This window comes from Centroberyx affinis, unplaced genomic scaffold, assembly GCF_046629955.1.
Source record: "Centroberyx affinis isolate AG114_WGS23_722 - 3 ecotype Tasmania unplaced genomic scaffold, CSIRO-AGI_Caff_v1 ptg000063l_1, whole genome shotgun sequence".
Taxonomy (NCBI): Eukaryota; Metazoa; Chordata; class Actinopteri; order Beryciformes; family Berycidae; genus Centroberyx; species Centroberyx affinis.
Genome location: NW_027278774.1, coordinates 44,134 through 68,415, shown reverse-complemented (window position 1 = coordinate 68,415; position 24,282 = coordinate 44,134). Strand labels below are relative to the sequence as shown.

The window sequence follows — 24,282 nt, the reverse complement described above, 5'->3', positions numbered from 1 at the left end:
GAGTCCCAAAGCCTTAGAAATGGCTTTGTAACCCTTTCCAGACTGATAGATGTCAATGACTTTGTTTCTCATCTGTTCTTGAACTTCTTTAGACCTCGGCATGATGTGTTGCTTTTTGAGATCTTTCAGCCTACTTCATTTTGTCAGACAGGTTCTATTTAAGTGATTTATTGATTCAACAGGTCTGGCAGTAATCAGGCCTGGGTGTGGCTAGTGAAATTGAACTCAGTTTTCCAAAAAATGTGGTTAATCACAGTTAATTCATGATTTAACAAGGGGGGCAATTACTTTTTCACATAGGGCCAGGTAGGTTTGGATAGCTTTTTTCCCTTAATAAATGAAATCATCATTTAAAAACTGCATTTTGTATTTACTCGGGTTATCTTTGTCTAATATTAAAATTTGTTTGATGATCTGAAACATTTAAGTGTGACAAATATGCAAAAATATAAGAAATCAGGAAGGGGGCAAATACTTTTTCACAGCACTGTAGCTAGATAGCTAGATAGCTAGATAGATAGATAGATAGCTAGATAGCTAGATAGATAGCTAGATAGATAGCTAGATAGATAGATAGATAGATAGATAGATAAGATAGGTACTTCATTCATCCCCGAAGGGAAATCAGGGCGTTACAGCAACTAATAACGAGACAGTGCAAAATAAAAATTGAGTGACAGAAAAAACAGTAAAAACACAGTACAGTACAATACAATAGGGACACATTCAAGTTAAATACAAGTAACCCAGAGCATAAAAACAGTGCAGAAGATAACAGTCAATAAAATACTAACGGATATTTCTGTAATAGAAATAAAACAAACCGTTCTAAATAAGAACAAAAAGTACACTTAACAGTTTTTACATTTAACAGTTTTTGTTATGGAGTTGTTAGTCTGACTCAGATATTTCACGAGGGAATAGCACATTTGGTACATTTATACATTTAGTGATTAATATTCATGAAAGCATAATTCTGATTATTTCTGACCTGGGCCTCATTTTCCTACTTTATACAATGCTAATGCTAAAAAAGTATCAAGTGGACTATTTTAACTGAAATGTTGTGATAACGGCAGTGTGAGTGTTATTGTGTTGAAAGGACAGGTTTTATTCACTTTCTGGTGAAGTAAGCCATGAATTTTTGAACACAATTCATCGTAATGATGGCAAACATTAGGAAAACAAGGCCCAGGTTGAAAACAGCCAGAAATATCTTTTAAAGCTGCAGTAGGTACATTTCTTAAGGAGACCAGGAAGACGAATGCATGAGCCCCGATCAAATGTTCAGCCCTACTGAATTTGACCATATCAGATTAGAATCATAAAAACCTTTTATTGCCATGCAAGAGATGGTTACTAGGAATTTGTCTTGGTGTTAGACAAACAGCAACAACACAGCAACGACAACAATAGTGAATTCATACCACACAGCACAAGCCAACAATCCACACACCACATAAAGTGCTAGGTGCCTATACAGTGTGAGTAGATACCCAAGCCTCAAAATGTACTTAGAAAGCAAATAGCAGAAAAATGGTGGTATCAATTTTGCTGGGATTCTGACATATTATCTTGCTCGTTTATGTTCACCCAACATGAAGATTATATACTGAATACCTACTAAAACCTACCTACAATTAGGGCTGGGCGATATGGACCAAAAATCATATCTCTGTATTTTTAGGCTGAATGACGATACACAATATATATCTTGGTATTTTCTACGAAGTGGGCTAAATGTTCAGTTGTAAGTAGGGCTGGGCGATATGGACAAAATCAAATATCACAATATTTTTGACCAAATACCTCAATATCGATATTGACAAAATTGTAGGGATGACTATTGGTTTGCTTTCACAAAATATTTACACAATGAGATTTTTGATAAATAATCATCAGTAATGTGGATATAATGACTAAGTGGGTAAAGGCAAATAATAAATAATAATAATAATAAACAGCTAGAACAGTCTGGTCAGTTCAGAAAATGACATCACTTTACTGTAATGCAGCCTTTAAAACCAGGAAAAGACACTTATGCCATATCACCATATTACGATATCCAAAATATAAGACGATATCTAGTCTCATATCACGATATCGATATAATATTGATATATCGCCCAGCCCTACCTACAATGGCTTTAAGAGACAGCAAAAGTTCAGCAAGAGATAGATGACTCAATGCATCTATGCATCTGTGCATCTTTCACCCACCACCACACATAAAAGCATGTTTAGTTACCTTGGCTTGCTGTATGCTGCAGCTGGCGGAGTCTGTAGCTGGACCCTTGTGTAGCCTGGGGCTGGAGTGGGGATCGGGGTTACAGCACAGCTCTGTATCAAGGTTATCGCCTGGGTCCACTGGTTTCTGGTAGCTGTGCTCGCTGGTGATGTAGGTGTCAGAGAGTGGGGGGTCAGAGGGGGAAGACGCGTAGAGGCGGAGGAGGGAGCCGTGAGGAGGGGAGGCGAGGCAGGAGCCGTGCATGTGATCCAGGAGGTGCAGGCAGTCGGGAAGGCCTCCCATAGGCTGGTGCTCGTCTGAGTTGACCCAGGAGCGAGCCCAGAGCTGCAGGCTGGGGCTGTGTCGGTCCCTGGACACAAAAAATTAACTATGAGCCTACTGGTCTGACCCAAACAAACTATCTAACTAACTACCCAGAAAGTATGAGCAGCTGGACCTTAAAAAGTAGGGATGCACTGATCAGGTTTTCTGAGGTTGATTCGATTCCATTTTTTAACAGTGTGATCGGCCAAGTACCGATCCAATCACTGATTAAAACTAGGATTAAAACAAAGGTATATCCCTGAGATTCCCCGATCCTCGAAGGCCCCATTAAGTCAAATGTAATAAAAAGCCATTCAATAATCACACAATGAGACTCCAGGGTTAATCTTACCAATTATATTGGTTGTATGTCCCAACTATTTTTATTTCGCCAAATAATAAAAAAAAATCCTTCTGGGCTAATCTAAAGTTAATCATATTATTATTACTCCTAAACACTCCAAAATGAATGGATATAATCCTCTAGGGATTGTATCCCAAATAATAAAGGGTATGTACCTTAACAATTTTTTAACACTCCATAATAAATGTAACTAATTACATATAGCCACTAGCAGCGATGGCTGGGTTCATGCCAGTACAGCAGCCAGAGCTGAAACGTGGAAGTTTGCATTAAGATCACTGTCACTTTTGTCATATTAGGCTGTTGAGCCATCAGGCCCCAAGCTATCAAGTTCTGATACTGAAGAATGTAATAGCAAATTAAAATGTGTCAATATCCAACTTCGTATTGGCTTTACTGTGTTTAGCTGTACACTCATACATACTTATATGTTATTCCTGTTCTGCTGTTTATAATTTAGCTTATAGGCCATGCCTCCTTCACAACTTTAAGAGATAATATCTTCAAAACTACAGTAGATATCAACAATCTATAACCAAGATATGGCATATTTGTAGAGTACGGTCAGCTGGACATGTGTACCAAGTTTCATGTAAATTGGACAAACGGTGTGGGAGACACAGTACTTTAAACGTTTTATTTTTTACCTTTAATTATAGCGCCACCATCAGGCCGATGGGGGTCATATTTCTTTATTTAATGTAATCAGTTAATTAATAATAGTTATTATAACCATAAACACTCTCTAGGGGTCATCAATGTCCATATCAAATTTGAAAAGATTCTTATAAAAACTGTTCAAGTCATCGTGTTCACACGAAGGATCTGTGGCGGACGAGATGTGGTTGAACATTTGGCATGGTAAGGCATTGGCCCAGTTGAAGCTGGACATTTTGATGTACCGTACGCTCACTTTGTGAGAAATCATTACAATTTTTCACATGTTCACTAATAAAGGTATGAGGAGGGCAATGCTATAGGATCACAGTTTGTTTTTACGATTAACAAATCACACTGCGATCACACCGAGAAGTGTCACTACAGGCACATCCGCTTCAAAAAGGCCTAGGCAGACCGGGTCGGGCAAAACAGCTGTGGAGCAGGGCTGTGTGACCGGGTTAAAGACCGCTAATATCACTCGCTTTTCATCTGTGTTTTCCTCTGTCCCACCGTTCCTACCACATCAAACGGCATCAAAACAGGAAGGAAAGCCCGCCTTCTGCTTGATTTGATTGGTTGCCTGGCCCAAGTGTGACATTGACGAGCGGTGCGACTCCGCGGTGAAAAGTTGAAAATATTAAAACTCTTATGCGCGCCTAAAAACCACCAGAAAAACGTGACGCGCGTCGCAACAGAAGAGTGCGTGCCAGGCGTGCTGTACCATAGGAAAACAATGGTTTCAGTTTCTAGCGACGCTTCTCGGTGTGATCGCCCCCATAGGGTATCCAAAAAGCACGGGATGGCCCTGTGTTGAGCAGTACAGCATAGAGTCAGGGCAGATAACAGGGATGGTCAGAACAAGCTATTTAAGAGAAATATTTCACTTGGCTTGCTGTATGCTGCAGCTGGTGGAGTCTGTAGCTGGACCCTTGTGTAGATAAAACTGTTTAGATAACAGGGATGGTCAGAACAAGCTATTTAAGAGAAATATGTTTGTGTGTGTGTGTGTGTGTGTGTGTCTTACTGAAGTATATCCATCTTTAACATCAGTCCATGCAGGATGTGCTTGAGCGTCAAGAGGTCTGCTAAAAGCTGGTGGGTGGAGACGATTCGCTGGCTGTTCTGCTTTGAGTAGTTCTCTGACAGGATGGACAAGCCAAACATGTGTCCTTTCATTAACCAGTCACGGTTGTGAAGATACTTGGCACTCCACCTCTGGCCTATAGAGCAAGGAGACATAAACCAAATAAGTTGAAAAATTCCAAGAAAGACCAGGTTTCATATAGCAGAGGAGAGTTGTGTGTGTGCATAAATGCCAAGCTAGGAAAAAAATATGTTACATTTCCATAAAAGACTTCATACAATATTGATAGCCTAAATTCTGATTCAATTTACTAAAATATAACAAAATGCATTACCAAAATGAAACATGTTATAGGTAGTGCTGCAAAAGCCTTTAAAGGAATAGTTCACCCAAAAATGAAAAAATTCAGTCATTATCTTAGATAGTGACTGAATTTTCACTCCTATTATTCCTTTAATTTCATTACCAAACATAACTCTATTGCTTGGATCCTTGCTCCTCTTTGTTAGTCAGTACATGACAGAGAGCTAATATAATATCTTGAATTATGTTTCTGATTACAATTTTGATGAGGTAACTAGTAACTTTTATAGAACACATTGTGAGAATTGCATATAGAAAACACAATTGCATATTAATTTTTGACTCATCAGAACAGGTTACAGCCTAAAATAGTAATGACCGAGTAGATATAAATTTTGATTAATTTGTAAATACATTTGCTTTTATTGGAAAGTTAATATGGAAGAGGGAAGTTCTTAAGGTGAAAACAAAACAGCAATAGCAGTCATACTCCTCCAACCTCATACTTGAGGTTGGCTTCTATAATTGAGATTACTGGATTATTCAGTTATTGCAGCAGCCCTACCACTGAACCATCTGAATGATGTGTAATTTTCCACTATTATTTACAAACAGTGGTAACAACTTTGGGTACTCTTAAGAACGATTGTTGACCAAAGGTGTAATCTTTGACAATTTTATAGTCCAGTATTTAATGCATGGTTGAAATCTAGAAACTACTGCTATAGCATATCACCCACCACTATGGCTTGCTGTATAAAACAAGACTGAAAAACTAATTTCACTTAAATCACTAAAATCACACAAGATAATGGTATCAGAGATCAGGCTTAGTCTAGAGCATTGGCTGGCATAGCAGTTTGCATTGTATGAATGAAAGCTCAATATGCTCATACACTGAATCATAAATTGATTCAGAAGTACTTGAATGCCAAAGAAAACACCTACACAATTACCTCACCTTGATCACAAAGTTGTATAGCCTATTTTTTCTCGACAGACTCAAAATCAATCTATGTGCATCATGTCTCACCGATGAGAGCGCCTTTAAAACCTTTTTCCATGCTTGAATAATTTAAGTAAATGATTTACTTGCTGCAGTATGCTACTGAATATTTGTTACAAGCGGACCACATGTGTATACAGTAGGCTTGTGTTCAGTGTGATCTTGTTCTGTGCAAAAGCAAAACAAATGATTATCTGCTTGTCAGTAGTTGATTAAATGTATGTAGCAGCTTAATTTAGTACAATTTTGCAATTTTTATAATTTTACTAAACCACTTCAACTTTCTATTTGTTGTCTACATTCATCAAACACATTGTGAAGAATGTATCTCACCAAGAGCAACAACAGTGAGTTCTGACAGGGGAAGCAAGAATGAACCAGGGAGAAGGGTTCACATACTCACTTGGACAACAAATTCAAGGACTTTTCAATGATTTCCAAGGTCCTGTTTGGTGAAATTCAAGGACTCAAAATTGGTATGTTTTGGGGTAAGATCCTGACCTTTAGTCAAGAAATCATGGTGGCATCATTCATTTTAAAACTGCACATCTCCATCACAGGATCCTCAGGATTGAACGTTGATCTAGAGAGCTTGAGGCATACTGATGAATTTGGGTGTTATATTTACCTCCACCAAGGAGGTTATGTTTTCGGTGCCGTTTGCTTGTTTGTTTGTCTGTTTGTCTGTTTGTTTGTCTGTTAGCAGGATCACGGAAAAACTACTGGCCCGATTTTCATGAAACTTCGTGGAAAGGTATAGCATGGGCCAAGGAAGGACCCATTACATTTCGGAGCGGATCCGGATCCGACTCACAAACAAGCAATAATAGCAGACCTTGGCGGAGGTCTGCGCTCTACGAGTGCCCTTCTAGTTGAATTAGAAATCAAGCCCATCCATTCATTTTTTCAAATACACAAACTCTCAAGGATTTTCAAGGCCTGAGGGAACCCTCTATCATAAGAAAAATCTGATTCAGCATTATTTCTTAGGGAAAATAATGACTCAAAGTTTCAAAGACTCTGCTGATTTTACTACTGCCACTGGTGCGCCCAGAGAAAACTGTAGCACTATCGGGAAAAACAGTTGCAAAATGAGGTGCAGTAGAACACAAGATTGAGCTGGGCCATCACGTTTTCCTGTCCGTTGTCCCCCACGCAATGATCAACAATGACACAATGGTCTGTGTCTGTCTGTCCATCTGACAAGACACCACTGGTTTGATTTGACAAAACTTGGATGGATGATGCATCTTAGCACTGTGTGCTGGTCTTCACTGTTTGGCCTAATGGGTTTCTATGGTAACACTTTACAATAAGGGTACATTAACTATTAATGCTTAAAAAGCATTAACTAACCCTTAATTAACAGTTAACTAATGTGTCTGGTAATCATTTACTAATGGTGTTCATGTTAACTAAGGTATTAACTTATACATTATTTAATAGTCATCTTTATAAACTATTAAATAATGTAGAAATTAATACCTTAGTTAACATGAACACCATTATTAAATTACACATAAGTTAACTGTTAATTAAGGGTTAGTTAATGCTTATTAAGCATTAACTAACCCTTAACTTAGTGTACCCTTATTGTAAAGTGTTACCGTTTCTATATTTAAAGTTGGTCTGAATTTGATTTAAATGGATCATAACTGGTCATAATGTTGCACATTCCTGAAAGCAACTGACAGAGAGCTGAAATTGTTTTATCCGTGCCAGGCAGTAAAAATGTTCTGTTAGCAAAAAACTCCACGCTGCAGGTTTTTAGGAGCATCAAACTGACAGCATCAAGACCCCACAGCACAGATAACTAAAAACAAGTTGTGTGTCTGTGTGTGTGTGTGTGTGTGTGTGTGTGTCTATTACCTGGGGGGTCTCTACAGATGTAACAGATGTACTGGTCGGGGATACTCTCTTCCAGGAGGCCCATGCACACACTGTGCTGCCAGCACATACACTCCTCACACTTCACACACACACACACACACACACACACACACACACACACACACACACACACACACACACACACACACACACATAAAGGGAGAGTTAGTATGAAGTAGCCCAATAGTGTTCCCTCTCATTTTTCCTAATCAAATCTAATCGGGAAATACAGCAACAATTCTTCATACTTCTATCTTCTATATCTATTCTAATCTACAAACTTCAAATTACCATTACCAATTTTCACTGACTTTCCATTTACGTTCTGTTTACACCAGCTGGGTGTTTTAAAGGAATAGTTCACACAAAAATGAAAATTCTGTCATCATCTCCTCCCCCTCATGCCAAATGAAACACAGGTGAAATTTGTTAGTCCATATAACACACAGGGAGGTTGTCAGCACAACTTGGTAGCAGCCTTCTCCAAAACAACTGAAGTCAATGGGGACCTGTTCTTTAGAGTTCCAAAACAAAAACAGCCAAACAATCACACTGTGAATAGAAAGACCTATACACCATTATTTGTTGCAAATCAATCAGCTGTAGTTCAGTTTTGCACTAAATGATGGTGTAAATATACTGTAGGTCTTTTTGGAACTCTGAAGAACTGGTCCCCACTGACTTCAGTTGTTTTGGAGAAGGCTGCTATGGAGTTGTGCTGGCAACCTCCCTGTGTGTTATATGGACAAACTTCACCTGTGTTTCAACTGGCATGAGGGGGAGTATTTTTGGGTGAACTATTCCTTTAATCCCGGTTGTAACTGACTGTTGACCCAATGCACTACTTGTGCATCACTAGCATGAGGACACTGGAATGGAATAGTGTTTGACACGTCTAGTATCAAGATGGCGGTTTGGAAAAGCAGTAAGGCGGGTGCTGCAGATCCACATTTCCTAAGACATCTTGGAAACCTGCCACATCTGAAAACTAGCGAGTGAGTGAGTGAGTCTGTATTTGTATTGAACATTGCAATGTTCTACATTTTCATTTCATCAGCTTATAATATAGCTCCGTCTTTGTGTCTTGTAGTTTAAACTATTTTAAGACTACTGTAGTTAGTAAATCACTACTAGATGAACTAGTGCCAGTTGCAAGCTCAGGGTTTGGCTCACCTGGATCATGAAGCCATTCTCCTCATCCATCTGACAGATGCAGCGGACAATCTCCTGACTGGCTTCACTCAAGTCCTCCGCTGGCCCATTCTCCTCCAGCTCAAGCTCCTCCCCACTGTAGGGCAGTGACTCTGTCGTGGAGTCTTCTAGATACTCTCCTTCTGAAAGATCTGGACAGATGATAGTATAGGGGGCAGAAGTTAAGGTTGTGATCACTTGAGCGTAAAGAATCTTCTTGACACCCTCAATCTGACTGATCTGGATAGCTCAGGGGATAGAACAAGGTCAGAGGCCAAAGGTTAGAGGTTGAAGTTACGACCTAGTGTAGCTGCTGTGCTGGCATCTTAAAGAACCTCTCCTGATAAATCTATAGAGAAACAAGCTGAGATTGTAAGGGTCCAATCAGACTTTGAAAAGACAGACAGACAGAAAAAACATTACAGAAGGCAAACAAGGTAAACAGACAGACAAGTCGCACGAAGATTGGACACGCACATTTTAACTTTCTTGTCTTTCTCCCCATCTGAAATGTTCTATTATCTGTCTTATTCATTGATATTGTCTGTTATGTGTTTCATATCTCCTTTACTATGTAAAGCGTCTTTGAGTATTTAGAAAAGCGCTATACAAATACAATGTATTATTATTAGTTGATTAGCTATGGCTAATTTTGTATTAGCCCGTGTCAAGTTTATCATTAAATTGTAGCCATATTGCTCATTGCACATTGTTAAATTATTCCAACTCATCTCAAAAAATACATTTGTATCTACTAATCTGGGAAAATAATTTTAAAAAATGTGGTCCACTTGCTCCAGCTGCAAGCATTCTTCTATAAGCATTCTTGAGCATTCTTGGTCTTGAACCATAAAATCATTTTATTCTATTTTACTCATTTTATTAGTTTTATTCTAATGTATTTTATTATATTTCATTTTAGGTGAATTAGTTTTACTTGACAGTTTATCTGAATGAACTTGGTGACTATGGTTTTAGGTTTTATCTTCATCTTGCTTTTATTACCTTTTGATTCATCTGTGTGAAGCACATTTGTTTTGAAAAGTACTATACAAATAAAGTATTATTATTATTATTATTATTATTATTATTTTTAGATTTGGGGTCAGGTTTATAAATAGGGTCAAGTTAGGGTTAAGGGAAAAATTGAGTCAGGGTTGGGTGTAGGGTTAGGCTAAGGTCAGGGTTAGGGTCACAGTCTGCATCAACATTGGACCAATCAAATAAAGTGTACCGAGATTTGTAATGAAAATGCAAAGCATCTATGAGGTAGAATGATTAGGTGGTTGAGAAGTAGAGGGCAAATATTTGATCAGAGCAAGTAGAGCAATTATTCTGTGGTGGAATATTCTAGAAACACTTATTGTGGCAGATCTATGGAAATAATACAAGACTGGCAGACACCTACTAGCTGATACTAGGCATGTTCAAGTTTGTGTAATTATTTTATTATTATTATTTTTTTATTATGTTATTTGTTTCATGGCTCTATTTTGAACAGCTGCAAATCTATCTTGGTGGATGGACAGATAGAAAACACCTATAAAGACAAACAGATAGCCACAAATACAAAACATTTCCACATGCACTTGATCTTATTACACCAGTTCCTAACATACAGAGTTGTCGTTACCCAATGGCAGAACGGCATGAAAATGGTAAAGTAACCAGTTGTTTCAATAAAGCAAACGCATGTCGGCTTGTCTCTATTTCAGCCAAAAACTGTGGCTGCTGCTGCAAAACTAGACTGATACTTCCTCTACTTTACTTTTCTATGTATTCCCAAACCTTACAATTAATAAAACTGCTGGCTAGCTAATGTTTTGTCAAGTGGCTGGTAGGATAATTTGTTATTTATTTATGTTATCAGAACTGATTCATTATTAATTTTTAGAGCATTAGATTTAAGGCTGGGTATTGGCAAGGTCCTCACGATACGATTGTATCACGATACATGGGTCACGATACGATAGGTATCGCGATACATGGTCACGATACGATTGTATCACGATACATGGGTCACGATACGATACATATCGCAATACATGGTCACGATACGATTGTATCACGATACATGGTGACGATACGATGCGTATCACGATACATGGGTCACGATACGATGCGTATCACGATACATGGGTCACGATACGATGCGTATCACGATACATGGGTCACGATACGATGCGTATCGCAATACATGGTCACGATACGATTGTATCGCTATACATGGGTCACGATACGATGCGTATCACGATACATGGTCACGATACGATGCGTATCATGATACATGGTCACGATACGATTGTATCGCTATACATGGGTCACGATACGATGCGTATCACGATACATGGTCACGATACGATACGTATCACGATACATGGTCACGATACGATTGTATCACGATACATGGGTCCCAATACGATTGTATCACGATACATTACGATACATATTGCGATACACTGCAATATGTATCGTATCGTACATAATTTACTGAAAATTTAAAAATAGAGCTGAAAATACAACTTGCTGTGTACCACCTGGGTAGTCTAATATGTACATCACATTATACTGATAACTCAGCGGACAAATTGAGTCAAAACTATTTAATTCAAAGGGATTTGAGGGACATTTAAGGGCATTTTAAATCCGTTTAAAACATGAATAATTTTTTTTAATGTATCGATACGAGGGGCTGGAAAATCAATACAGTATCATGGAAAAAAATATTGCAATACTCAGCTGTATCGATTTTTTAGCACAGCCCTAATTAGATTGCATTATGGTAAAGAATATATTTTGACAAAGTATTTCTAATAATGGTTTTGATACTCATTTACTCAAAGAATCAGGAAAAAGACAGGAAAAGAGTGCAAAATAAAGTTAAAATAAACTCTGAAAGGTGACTGATTCAGGATCTGTCAAACATTTTCCAAAGCAATATCGTTGGGTGTTTGCTTGCTTGCAGTATGTTAGGAAGTGGTGTTAGATATGGAACCACCACCAGTGCTGCTAAACACCATGAACCCTCTAAATGTGCACTTACTCTCCCCAGTGAGGTCAACTTGCAGAATCGCCCGGGGATAGAGGAGGTGTTTGGAAGAGGAGGAAGAGGAGGGGAGGAAGGAGAAGGAGTTGCCATAGTGATGGTGAAGAGACGTGCGCTCCATGAACGACAGTGACAGGTCACCGTAGTCATGGTAACCTGGACACAGAGAGATTGCATTAGTTCATATTTGAATTGTCACTTTCATGTTAATCATTCTATCATCCACACGCTGTTTCAAGAAAATGTAAAGAAAAACCAATAATACTAATGTATCATATTATCAGGAAAAAAAATATTAAAATATCCACGTGAGAATGTTACCTGGCTATTTATCACATTAAGTGGTTTTTGTACATTTTACTCCTATTTAGAGGGTTATTTAATTACATTGTGAGCAGTTATTGTTTTAGCAGTTGCACTTTAAACATTGAAAAGAAGTCAGAAAGAGGCAGGAGAGCATTTTCCTGATCAGTCCAACTGTACTCATCAGAACTGTGCAGTGAAATGAAAATAAAAATAGTTTTATTTGGACCCTCAGACACATTTGAATTGTTTCATTATGAACTAGGCATGCTGACAGCCAATTTGAAACCAGCTGCCAGACATTTGAGAGCAATTTGTGATGCTGACTTTAAGGATACGGCTGGTGTTTTTAAATACATTTCTTATCGTCAACAAATCCTATGACAATAACAAAATCAACAATGTGTTTGCTCTACTCCCGTTACCTTCTGGCATCACCACGGTCCCTTTCTAGCCGTCAACCTGGGAGTAATTGGCTCCAATTGTAAGCTAATAACCTTTAAATACAGCTCACAAAGACATAGTTTCCATTTTAAAAATTGCTAACTGTTACCATGAAAAGTCAGGCTGTTGTAGTTATTACCAAATCGAATTCAAATGGGAACAAATTCTTCATTACGCCGGGGACTATTTTCTGTGCTACGGAACTACTTTCCTGAGATGGAAAACGTGTTTACAGTCGGCTTATTAAGTTGTTTGAGGAAAAAGTCGGCTGGCCCGGTGCTTCGCAATGATTAAATATGCTGCCAGAACAGCAGCATGGCTCTGTGATTTTAATCGTTTTTTAATACAATGGAGTTCTATGGCTAGAGACATGGCTTTATTGGGCATCGGCTACATGGATGAGACTTGTCAGCAAAATAAATTCATTGCTGATTTTGTTATTTTCATAGGATTTGTTGACGGTAGAAATGCATTAAAAAACACCGGCCTTATCCTTTAAGCTTTGATAAACAGGTAAAGAGAGTGGTGCAGTCTTTCCTTCAGTTGAAACCATTTCCAAAATTAAGCCTTTTTCTCATTTAGTAATCTGGGAAAGGTCATTCATGCTTTTATCTTCTCACATTTACAATACTGTAACTCTTTTTTTCTGATATCAATCAGAAATTCTCTTTCACATCTCCAGCTTGTTCCAAATGCAGCAGGTAGGATTTTAACTGATAGTAACAGACCAAATAGCATCACTGACTGGTTATCTGTTAGGACTGATTTTATAATTTTACTGATCACTTTTAATGGTTGGTTAGATGTGGCTCCAAGATATATCATATACTTTTTTTTTTACCTATGATTTAAAGCCTAAGATCCTTCTGGTGGTTCCAGAATCTCTATATTTTACTTTTATATGACGTCTTTTATCCAGTCTCTCTGTCTTCTACTCACAGTGTTGCTTGGACTTCTTTTTCTTCTTCTTCTTCTTTAGTTTGACCTTGAAGGGGTCACTCTCTCTCTGCTCTCTCCTTTCCCTCCGCCCTGCAGACAGACAGGAAGACATATAGGGAAACAAGCAGAGAGACAGACAGGTAGATCGATAAGCAGGCAGATAGAGATAGACAAATAGGCAGGCAGGTAGACATATAAATGGTACAGTAGACTGAACAACCAAAAACTCAAGCAAGCCAACAACAGTCAGACCTATGCTGATGTGTTTCTCCTCCATTTTGATTCTCTTCTCCATCTTGATGAAGCCTGGAAGAAAGAACAAAATTACTTCATTAAGTATTATTATTTAATTATTCATCTTTACAATTCAAAACAAATGAACACAGAAACCAATGTGTAATTATTTATCAATGGGAAGCTCAGAATCACACTTTTACACCAGTGACCAGTGTCTAAAAAAGCTGAAGTCAAGTGACCTTTGGACTTATTAAAAATAAAGAATAGATGGCATTTGACTAAATATTTGACTGACTTTCCCATATTTTCCAGCAGGATTTTATTAACTGCTGATGTGGTTTTCACTGTTGGCTTGTTTTTCACTGAGATACACAGTTCCATCCACAGAGCAGAACATCTAAGATGAGCTCCTAAAACATTCTCAGACTTTGTAATGAAAAAAGTTGGACTATGTGAATGAGACTTTTCAAAAGAGGACTCTAAAGACACATCTGCTGGTTCCCACAATGTTTCTGGTCCACTCTATCTGCCTGGCCCTAGGGCTGGGCGATATGTACCAAAAATCATATCTCGGTATTTTTAGGCTGAATGGCGATACACGATATATATCTCGGTATTTTCTACAAAGTGGGCTAAATGCTCAGTTGTAAGTAGGGCTGGGCGATATGGACAAAATCAAATATCACAATATCTCGATATCGATATTGTGACAATACTGTAGGGATTACTATTGGTGATTTCACAGAATACTTACACAATGAGATTTTTGATAAATAATCATCAGTAATGTGGATATAATGACTAAGTGGGTAAAGGCAAATGATAGAACAGCTAGAACAGTCTGGTAAATTCAGAAAATGACATCACTTTACTGTAATGCAGCCTTTAAAACCAGGAAAAGACAACACTTATGCCATATCACGATATTACGATATCCAAAATCTAAGACGATATCTAGTCTCATATCACGATATCGATATAATATTGATATATTGCCCAGCCCTACCTGGCCCCCCAGCAAACCAACTTACTGGTGCCTCCTGAATGCTCTATCCCCCGGCCTGTCCTAGCAACATAGCCAACACCCAGCTCTGAGCCCAGCCCTATCTAGCCTGCCCCAACAACACAGCCTGCACACACCTCTGAACCCAGCCTTGTCCAGCCCACTCCCACCCAGCCTGTCCCAGCAACAGAGTCTGCACCAAACTCTGAAGCCATCTTTACAAAGCTTCCAGGCCCCAGGAGACGGCCCCACAAGTAGTGCTGCTGACTGACTCCAACAGCAAATACGTAAGACCCCCAGAGGCTCTTTCCAGGTCAGATTAGCACCCCCTGAGGAAGGAAACCCTTAGGACCCCTCAAAGCCCAAAGAAAGATGGCGGCAAAAGCCAACAAGGAGTTCCGGGACGTGCAAATTGTGACCTCCGCCCTGCTAGGTCTGACACCCCACCACCTCATGTGATATATGACACCAACATGGAGCCCGAAACCAAAATTTGAAACACATGTTGAGGAGTGTTGCTTGAACATGCTCACAAAAGCATTTTGAGCTCTACCACTAGTGGGTGCTACAAATGCAAAAACGTTCTCTCATAATTGACCAAAATTTTGTATACATGATCATGTCCAAGTTGACTTATTAAATTTGGCCATGACAGATTAAAGTGGGTTTATGACATGATAACCAAATCTCCATAAATATTAAAATCAACACTTCAAAAATTTGTAAAAAAAAAACATACATTTTCAGGACAGGCTGTGAGTTAAAGTGAGATAAATCTTTTGCACACTGGTACCTTAAGTCGCCCCCCCTCTGTTTATAGCAAAAACTGACTGTGATCCCACAGCATTGTCCTCCTAAACTGCAAGTTACATAAACAAACATGATTTTTGTAATCGTCATACCTTCATTATTATACAGACAAAATTTTAACCATTTTTCACCATGTTTAGACAGCACATCCAACTCCTTCATAATCAAAGAGGCAAGGGAAATCCCGTTTTCCACAATATGGAACCTGTAAAAAAATCCAGCGATCAACTAGAAGGCATGCTGTGATGGGCTGGCAGATCGTTAAAACCTCCGATGCCCATCCCAGTTCCACGATGGAGTCTTACCTGGCTCCAGAGGGCTCCTCAGCAGACTGTGGTAAGGAGGCTCGAGCCTCAGCTCCCTGGGGGGAGAAAGGGGAGGCAGCACCAGGGAGGGTTGGGGGATGGGAGTCAGGGAGGACACTTCAGTGCTGTCGGAGCTCACAGAGGCTGAAGAGCGTTTCTTCTTCCCAGACCTGGCTGTTGCTCGCACTGCCTCTACCTGGAAGATCTGGGGGAACAGAGCTACACACACACACACACACACACACAAACATACATGTACATACACATTTTGTAGTCACACAAATTAAGATTAAAGTTTAAAACTGCACTTGGCAAGATGTTCATGTAAAAATCAACCTTATCAACCTCTCAAAGTGGGGCTGCAACAGAGATAATTGAGATGCCACAGATTCATCCTATTTGACCAAATTAAATTACAGTCCATATTGTCACTGGTGGGAAATTTTCTCCACAGAGGGAGCGATGAATCAAAACTTCAGATTGAAATCAAAAAGTGTCTCCTTAACGGCACCAAGTGAGCGCTCTGTCCCATTTAACTCCTCAGCATTAGATCTTTTGACTCTCTCATCCCTTTGGTACCCTTGGTATTCTACAGACAGGCCGGGGCTGTGGTAGTTTATTGAGGTCTGTAACAACGCATTATGTAATAACTCGACAAAATGTAATACATTTTCACATCATTATGTAATAACACCCGTATTTTGTAATAATCTGCCGCATTCTGTAATACAGAACCTGAACGCAATATGTAATAAATTTCCCTGCATTTTGTAAAAAATTATTACATATTGTGGTGGTTATTACAAAATGCGGGAGTTGCACTTTTTTATGATGAAAATGTAATAATATGGTGCATTATGTAATAATTCACCATATTATATCACCATAACATTATAACAACAGTGTTTATTTTATGCATTCTAGCATGAATCATACTGACTCAAAATTCATTTTAAAAAGATACTATTAGTTCAGTAGATTAGTATCTTTCATTGGTCAAAACTACATGTGTCACGGTATTCCTTAGCTTATTACATGTCAATGCAACTTTAGGCAACTGCAAGTTTAATTTAGCTGAATTGTTAAAAATATAACATGTGAACAGATGAAGACATCCATTTTGGTTGGTTTTACATAATGGTATTACGGTTTACCGTAATATGTAATAATTTATTACAAAATGCGGGGAAATTTATTGCATATTGCGTTCAGGCTGTGTATTACCAAATGCGGCAGATTATTACAAAATGCGGGTGTTATTACATAATGAAGTGAACATTTATTACATTTTGATAAGTTATTACATAATGTGGTGTTATTACACATGCGTTGTTACAAGGTCACTATACAAGATTTCTGGGTATTGAAGTCCAAAATTTCCAAACAGTGCTGCCATCTGGGTATAATCGATTTCTATAACAACTACTTGACCAATGTGTGTATCTGTGTGTGTGTGTGTGTGTGTGTGTGTGTGTGCGAGCACTTTCAGGCATACACTTACAAGAGCAGGAAGAGACGGTTCGTCTTCTCTTGCCCTCGTGGAGCTCTGGAGCGGAGGCGTTGGAAGAGGGGGGAAGGGAGGTGGAGGTGGCCCGGGTCCGCCCCACTCTGACGGGGGGGGTGGCGTTGGCCTGGGCCTGGGCCTGGGCCTGGGCCTGGCCCGCGGAGGTGCTGTGATAGTATTTGAGGTGATAGTCCAGCAGCTTGGCCTTGCGAAAGGCCTTGGAGCAGCCAGGCAGGAAGCACTGGAACTGACTGGGCTCTTCACTGGTGGATGAGGGGGGGCCGGGACCATGCAGGGAGGACATGACTACAGCAATGTGGAGAGAGAAAGAACAAGGGAAGGAAGTAGAATGAGAAAAAAAAAGGCACTGACAAAGAGTGGTGGCTGATGCTACTATTTACTACTCTTTTTTGTTGTTGTTACTTTGTTGTTGTGATGTGATTATTGCTGTTATGTCTGCTCAGCAATGTAAAACAGGTCATATCATGTCAGTAAAGCTCTGAGTTGACTTTACTCAAGTGGTGGCCATGTTTGATTTAAGTCCTGATTTTCTGGGTCATGCTGGATATATTATATAAATACAACAGGTGTGTCTTTTTTCCTTATTGTGTGTTTTTTTTCCTTTTTTTCCCTTACTGTGATTTTTTCCTTATTGTGATTTGATCTAGCTGACTTTTTATAGAAGGGTGTTTAGACCCAATTTCTTACATGAATTTAAGATTTCTTCTTTTCCTCTAACTTAATACAATATTTTTGAACGTAGGTGATTAAGATTTTTATATATGGGATGTTGTATCTGATATTATGTTTATGCTTATATATAAGATATACATGTATGTTTGATATTTTTGAAGTATGGCTTTTGTACTACTGTTTTTTTCTCTAGGTATCTGTTTTCTATGTACTTTATTGAATTGTTAATTATTTTTGGATATTTGGATATTTTGGGTGGTTTGGATGGTTAATCACACCTGCCATCATAGAGCTTGTCAGCCTATGGGTGTGCATGATGTATAAATATGGGTGTGGTTTCCATTTTTCAAACATTTTGATCTGACGAAGATCCAAGTGGGATCGAAACGTCACTATTAAACTTTTGTGGCATGGAGCGAGTGTGCAGGCGTTACTCCTTCTTTCATTGACACAGTTTTCTGACAGCCTTGCACCTACCTGATGTGCGTATAATTACTCTCCTTCATGCTGGATATATACAACAGTGTTTTTGCTCGCTGCAAGTTTTTTCTGTACACCATTTTGATTTTTTTGAGAAATCTTTTTTTGCAAACTCCACTTAGACTGATGATGCAACCTTCCTCAAATATGGTCACATGACCGTGACTCACATGACTAAAAGTTGTCAAAAGATTGTTGGTACTCCAAATTGTTTGGCTGCCATAGGCCAATCAAGAGCAAAAAAAGATGACCTATGTGGTCACTCTATCATCCCGTTTCAGCATACCAAATTTTGCTACAGTAATCAAATGCTCATGACTTCTAAATGGATTTCTTCATGAAGTTTATAAACTGGGATTGAGAAGTAAGGTTGAATCACAGCGGGGGCAATCATGAAAATGCTCTATTGAAAAGGGAATGTTTTTGGATACATACTTTGAATATGCTATATCCTCGTGGTTAGGGCTTCCATATGAACGTGGTAATGCTTAAACTTAGTGACTATTGTGATGTCGGATTTATGAATGGATATATATGTCTGATGTCTCCAGATACCTTTATATTTTTTTGTTAGTTTTCTTGATTATCTTTTGTATACATTTTCTTAACAAATTTTTTCTACATGTCTAGTAGCACGAATGACCCCTGATCCCTGATGTTGGGATTCAATCCTTATTGGCAAGTACTCAAAATAAATTACTTGTACTCTTAGTCGCGCTGCTTTGACAGTCAACTTAGCTGTATCTGCTAGCTGCTAGCTGTATCTGCTAGCTGCTAGCTGTATCTGAAGCACATACTCCCAACAAAATCACAAGTTTCAATCCTGACTCAAGTTAGGGTTTGTACATACTGGGTTCTCTGGTGTGTTTGTTGGATTTCGGAGTCCTGGAAGCAGAGTTCTTCATGCCAACAGCTGGAGAAGAGAATACAGATGTTTAGTCACTAGTATTTTGAATCACTAGTTATACTAGTGAGTGGTAGTGCTTGTGCTGTGGTGGCCTACCTCTGTCGATTTAACCTTCCTAATAGATTTGAGGAAATTTAAGTAAAGCGTTAACTTACAGTCTAGCACACACCATTTCAAACATGTGAGCACTGCAGAGCATACAGTGCTTTCAGGAAGTATTCAACCCCGATGACTATTTCCACATTTTTGCACAGTATGTCCCATAATGACAAGGTGAAAAAAAGTTTTTAGAATTTTTGGCAAATTTATTATATATCATTTTACCACAACTTTTCCCACATATTGGGAATATATGTGGGACATATACGCTTGCATTTTTTAAATTCTAATTTTAATTTGATTTGTTTAATCATAAATGTTACTATTATGCCTTTTCAATAAATGTGTTTTGAGTAACGTCATACACTAAGTTTATTACCATTTATTACAACTGAACTCATGCTATTGTTCCACTGCAGCAGATGCGGCGTTACCTGTGGAAAGGGGCGGAGACTTTTCCTCTGGGGCTGTATGATTGGTTGAGGGGTTGTCTGTCAGCGAGTTCCACTCTGCGGTTGGCTGGGCTAGCGTCGTGGGCAGGACCCCGGCACAGCAGCTATGGTGGACTGACGTCTCCGTTTCTGCCGCTTCATCTGTGACCACGATAATCTCCGGTCAAAACACTGAACACAGAGCTTAAGTTCTGTTTGACACTTCAGTTATTCTCTCAGTTTATCACTTCTCTACTGAACTTTCAATCTTCAAAAAGTCAACTTTACAGAGATTGAAGAAAAACTGGTTTACTTCTCTGCTGAGGTCCATGTAAATGTATTTGTGACATTTTTTTTTTTTTTACAATGAAATAGCAATTTTCTGGTCCCCAAATTGTATATAAGGTTTTGGCAGGATAGTTATGATATGGCAGACTGATCTAGCCACTTGGTTGGTGTCTCACAATCATTGGCTGATGTGGTCAGTCTGGCTGCAATGTATATAGAAAGATCAGATGTTTATTTTCTATGCTAATTTGATGTTTTTGGCCAGTAGGGATGGGCATTTCAAGCAAAAATACTATTCGATATTCACTGGGAACTATTCGACCGAAGAGTTTTAACGTTAAAACGAGAGAAGGACCTGTTCGGGGCTAATCAAGCCATAGCTATAGCAAGCTATGAAAATATACTTTTTAAGACAAGACGATAGTCGCATAAACGATTCGATTTGTTATAATTGAATGACTATTCGAAAATTCAAAAATCATGACCCATCCGTATTGGCCAGCTATTGACACATTTGGTTACATTCAGCTATAGTCACCGTAGCTGTGTTTAGTTAAATGCACCTATGCTACGGAGATTGATTTGTAACTTAAAGAAAATATGTGTCTTCCTTGGGTTTTACTGGAACTTTCCCCTCTCCCCTATTATATCGATATCGTGATATGAGACTAGATATCGTCTTAGATTTTGGATATCGTAATATCGTGATATGGCATAAGTGTTGTCTTTTCCTGGTTTTAAAGGCTGCATTACAATAAAGTGATGTAATTTTCTGAACTTACTAGACTGTTCTAAAACAGGGAAGGAAACCCTGTCTTTGCATTTTATTTTGATCACAGTCTTGTTTTAATGAAAGTGCTTGTGACATCTCACATGTGGCTTTGACTTACAACTGAACATTTAGCCCACTTCGTAGAAAATACCGAGATATATATTGTGTATCGCCATTCAGCCTAAAAATACCGAGATATGATTTTTGGTCCATATCGCCCAGCCCTAAGTCAGATTCTCTGCTCTCAAAGGATGCCCTGAGATGCTTCTTTCTAATGCACTACCCGCCCGGTGACAAAAAGACTTATTTTGATGTGTTAAATTGCCATAGTATCCCTGTAATTGCTCCCTGTAGGGAAATAGTCTTTTCTTTTGACCCCCTGCACAGGGAGGTCAGAGGTCAGGGTCAGCTACAGAACATCACACCTGATAGGTTGGTAGGGATTTGGCAGGCTGCTAGGGATTTCAGTGACTTGCTCAAGGACACTTCAGCAGGATCAGCACTTGACACCATGGGGTGTGATCCCCGGTTCTCCAGCTGAAGGATGTCTCTCTAAACCCGTGGTTCTCAACATGGGGTCCGGGGACCACCAGGGGTCCTTGAGGGGGTTCCAGGGGGTCCCCAGCAAATTGATGAATTGTTAAACTTCAGCATTATTTAACTTACAACACGTTAACACAATTAGAAAATGCAGAATAATGACTGTTTTCATCATAGTTCCACTGTTATCTCTCTACCTACAATACAGATAGTCATGGAAGTCTGGAAAAATCATATTTAACAATAAAAATATTCTCAGATTTGGGTCAGAGAGACAAAATCTCATCAAATGGGGGTCCGTGGTTCTAATGTGGACTACATTTGGGGTCCTTGATATGAAAAAAGTTGAGGATCACTGCTCTAAACACTAGGTCAGTATCCCACCCCAATATTAATCTACTGTTTGCATTCAATGCAGTCTGCATGTCACTCTGGGTAAGGCTATCAACAAATTACCTGGAGAAGATTATCACTATGGTTAATCAGAACGGGATGCACAGTACCATTTTGTTACGTCTTCCCACCAGACAGTGTATAAGGTCACTTCAACTCAAGTAGTAGTATAGGGCTGGGCAATATATCGATATTATATCGATATCGTGATATGAGACTAGATATCGTCTTAGATTTTGGATATCGTAATATCGTGATATGGCATAAGTGTCTTTTCCTGGTTTTAAAGGCTGCATTACAGTAAAGTGATGTCATTTTCTGAACTTAACAGACTGTTCTAGCTGTTCTATTATTTGCCTTTACCCATTTAGTCATTAAATCTACATTACTGATGATTATTTATCAAAAATCTCATTGTGTAAATATTTTGTGAAAGCACCAATAGTCATCCCTACAATATTGTTGCAATATCGATATCGAGGTATGTGGTCAAAAATATTGTAATATTTGATTTTGTCCATATCGCCCAGCCCTACTTAGAACTGAACATTTAGAGATATATGTTGTGTATCGCCATTCAGCCTAAAAATACCGAGATATGATTTTCGGTCCATATCGCCCAGCCCTACTGGGCGATATGGCATAAATGCCATATCAATATCAAAATTTCTGAACTGCAATTACAAAGTCCATTCAAAGTTGAAATAATACCAGATCAGATTATATTATTAGACTCACAAATTGAAAATTTACTACTAGACAAATTGCCCCACTTGACAAAAATTCTGACAATAACCAGTAGGAAAGGTCTTCTATTAATTTCCTCTGATTGCAGCTACAGGCTTTGCAATGAGATGGAGATTGAAATAACACATCAGTTTACAACAATTCAGTTTACGAGAACTTTTTCCCTCAGCCAGTCTGTAGCCTCCATGAGTGGAAAGGAGCTCTTGTGAAGTCTGCATGGGTGGTTTCAGCAGCTGCAAATCAGGGACAAAATCTGTACCATGGTACCAATTATCCCATGTGACATTTTTACCTTTTTTTTGGGGTTTATGGGTTTATTCTCAGATTTGCAAATAGTGTCGCAGACGGCAGTGTGGCAAGTCTGGGAGTCTGAGCAGCAGGGTGGCCTAGTAGTTAGACTTCCCTTGACAGTAAGCATTCATCCTGCTGAAGTGTCCTTGAGCAAGACACCGAATCCCTACCGACTCCTTGTGAAGCGGGGTAAAAGAAAAGAGAATTTCCCTCGTACGAATGAAAACATTATTCATTATTCGTTTCGGACGGAGCCGGGTTCAGTTGTAGCTGTCACTCACCCTGTGGTGGGGAGGGGCTGGGATGGGACGGGCACAGCTCTGGGTTGCTGAGGTCAGAGGTCAGGTCAGAGCCGGTTGCCAGGCGCTGTGAGCGTCTTCTCTGGCTGCAGGGGTGGGCTGGTAGTGGGAGTAATTTTTAAGAAAAAACACTTAATGACGTGAAATACAAGAAAGTGGCGCTTTCCTTTTAGTCCGGCGCTCCATTGACTCAATGAGCTTTTTATATTATGTTATATTACTAGATTTCAGCATTGAGGAACTTACATTCATGATTTTGCATAGGCATACTAACCTAAAAACCTATTATTGGGAGACGCGAGAAAGTTTCAGAGCGACAGAGACACACAGCGCCCCTGTAACCATAGCAACTCACTCTCACTCCTGCCTGCGTGCGCACGGTGCGAGAGGAGAGGGAGAGACGCAGACGTCCTGATTACTCTGAGCAGCATGCATGGGAATAAATGACAATATAATAGATCTGTGTATATTTCTCGCTTTCCCCCTGATGGTCTGAATAACTCTCTGCTGCACGGTGCTGCTCTGTCTCGTCTGTTCTGCTGTCAGTGTCTCTTTACGTTACGTTATCAGTTATGAATTTGTTTTTCACTGCATTAGAAAATGGACTTGTGGCGTGAGAGCGTGTGAAAAGTGTCAATTGCGTGAGTCTCTCGGTCAATGCGTGAGAGTTGGCAGCCCTGCTCAGACTGCTAGTTGAGCAGA

General features: G+C 39.2%; 1 protein-coding gene across 2 annotated transcripts in view; it reads right to left on the bottom strand.

Annotated features, from left to right (window-relative positions):
• Positions 1-24,282, bottom strand: part of phf20l1 (PHD finger protein 20 like 1) — a 46,403-nt gene that overhangs the window by 6,513 nt on the left and 15,608 nt on the right. For both annotated transcript variants that reach the window (XM_071520163.1, XM_071520169.1), the window contains exons 8-19: positions 23,563-23,679; positions 20,254-20,412; positions 19,664-19,726; positions 17,638-17,946; positions 16,137-16,355; positions 14,034-14,087; positions 13,782-13,871; positions 12,093-12,251; positions 9,032-9,201; positions 7,838-7,937; positions 4,600-4,795; positions 2,249-2,597 (exon numbers count right to left, since the gene is read on the bottom strand). In XM_071520163.1, the coding sequence (XP_071376264.1) occupies positions 2,249-2,597; positions 4,600-4,795; positions 7,838-7,937; positions 9,032-9,201; positions 12,093-12,251; positions 13,782-13,871; positions 14,034-14,087; positions 16,137-16,355; positions 17,638-17,946; positions 19,664-19,726; positions 20,254-20,412; positions 23,563-23,679 (1,985 nt within the window). The remainder of the gene's footprint in view (positions 1-2,248; positions 2,598-4,599; positions 4,796-7,837; positions 7,938-9,031; positions 9,202-12,092; positions 12,252-13,781; positions 13,872-14,033; positions 14,088-16,136; positions 16,356-17,637; positions 17,947-19,663; positions 19,727-20,253; positions 20,413-23,562; positions 23,680-24,282) is intronic.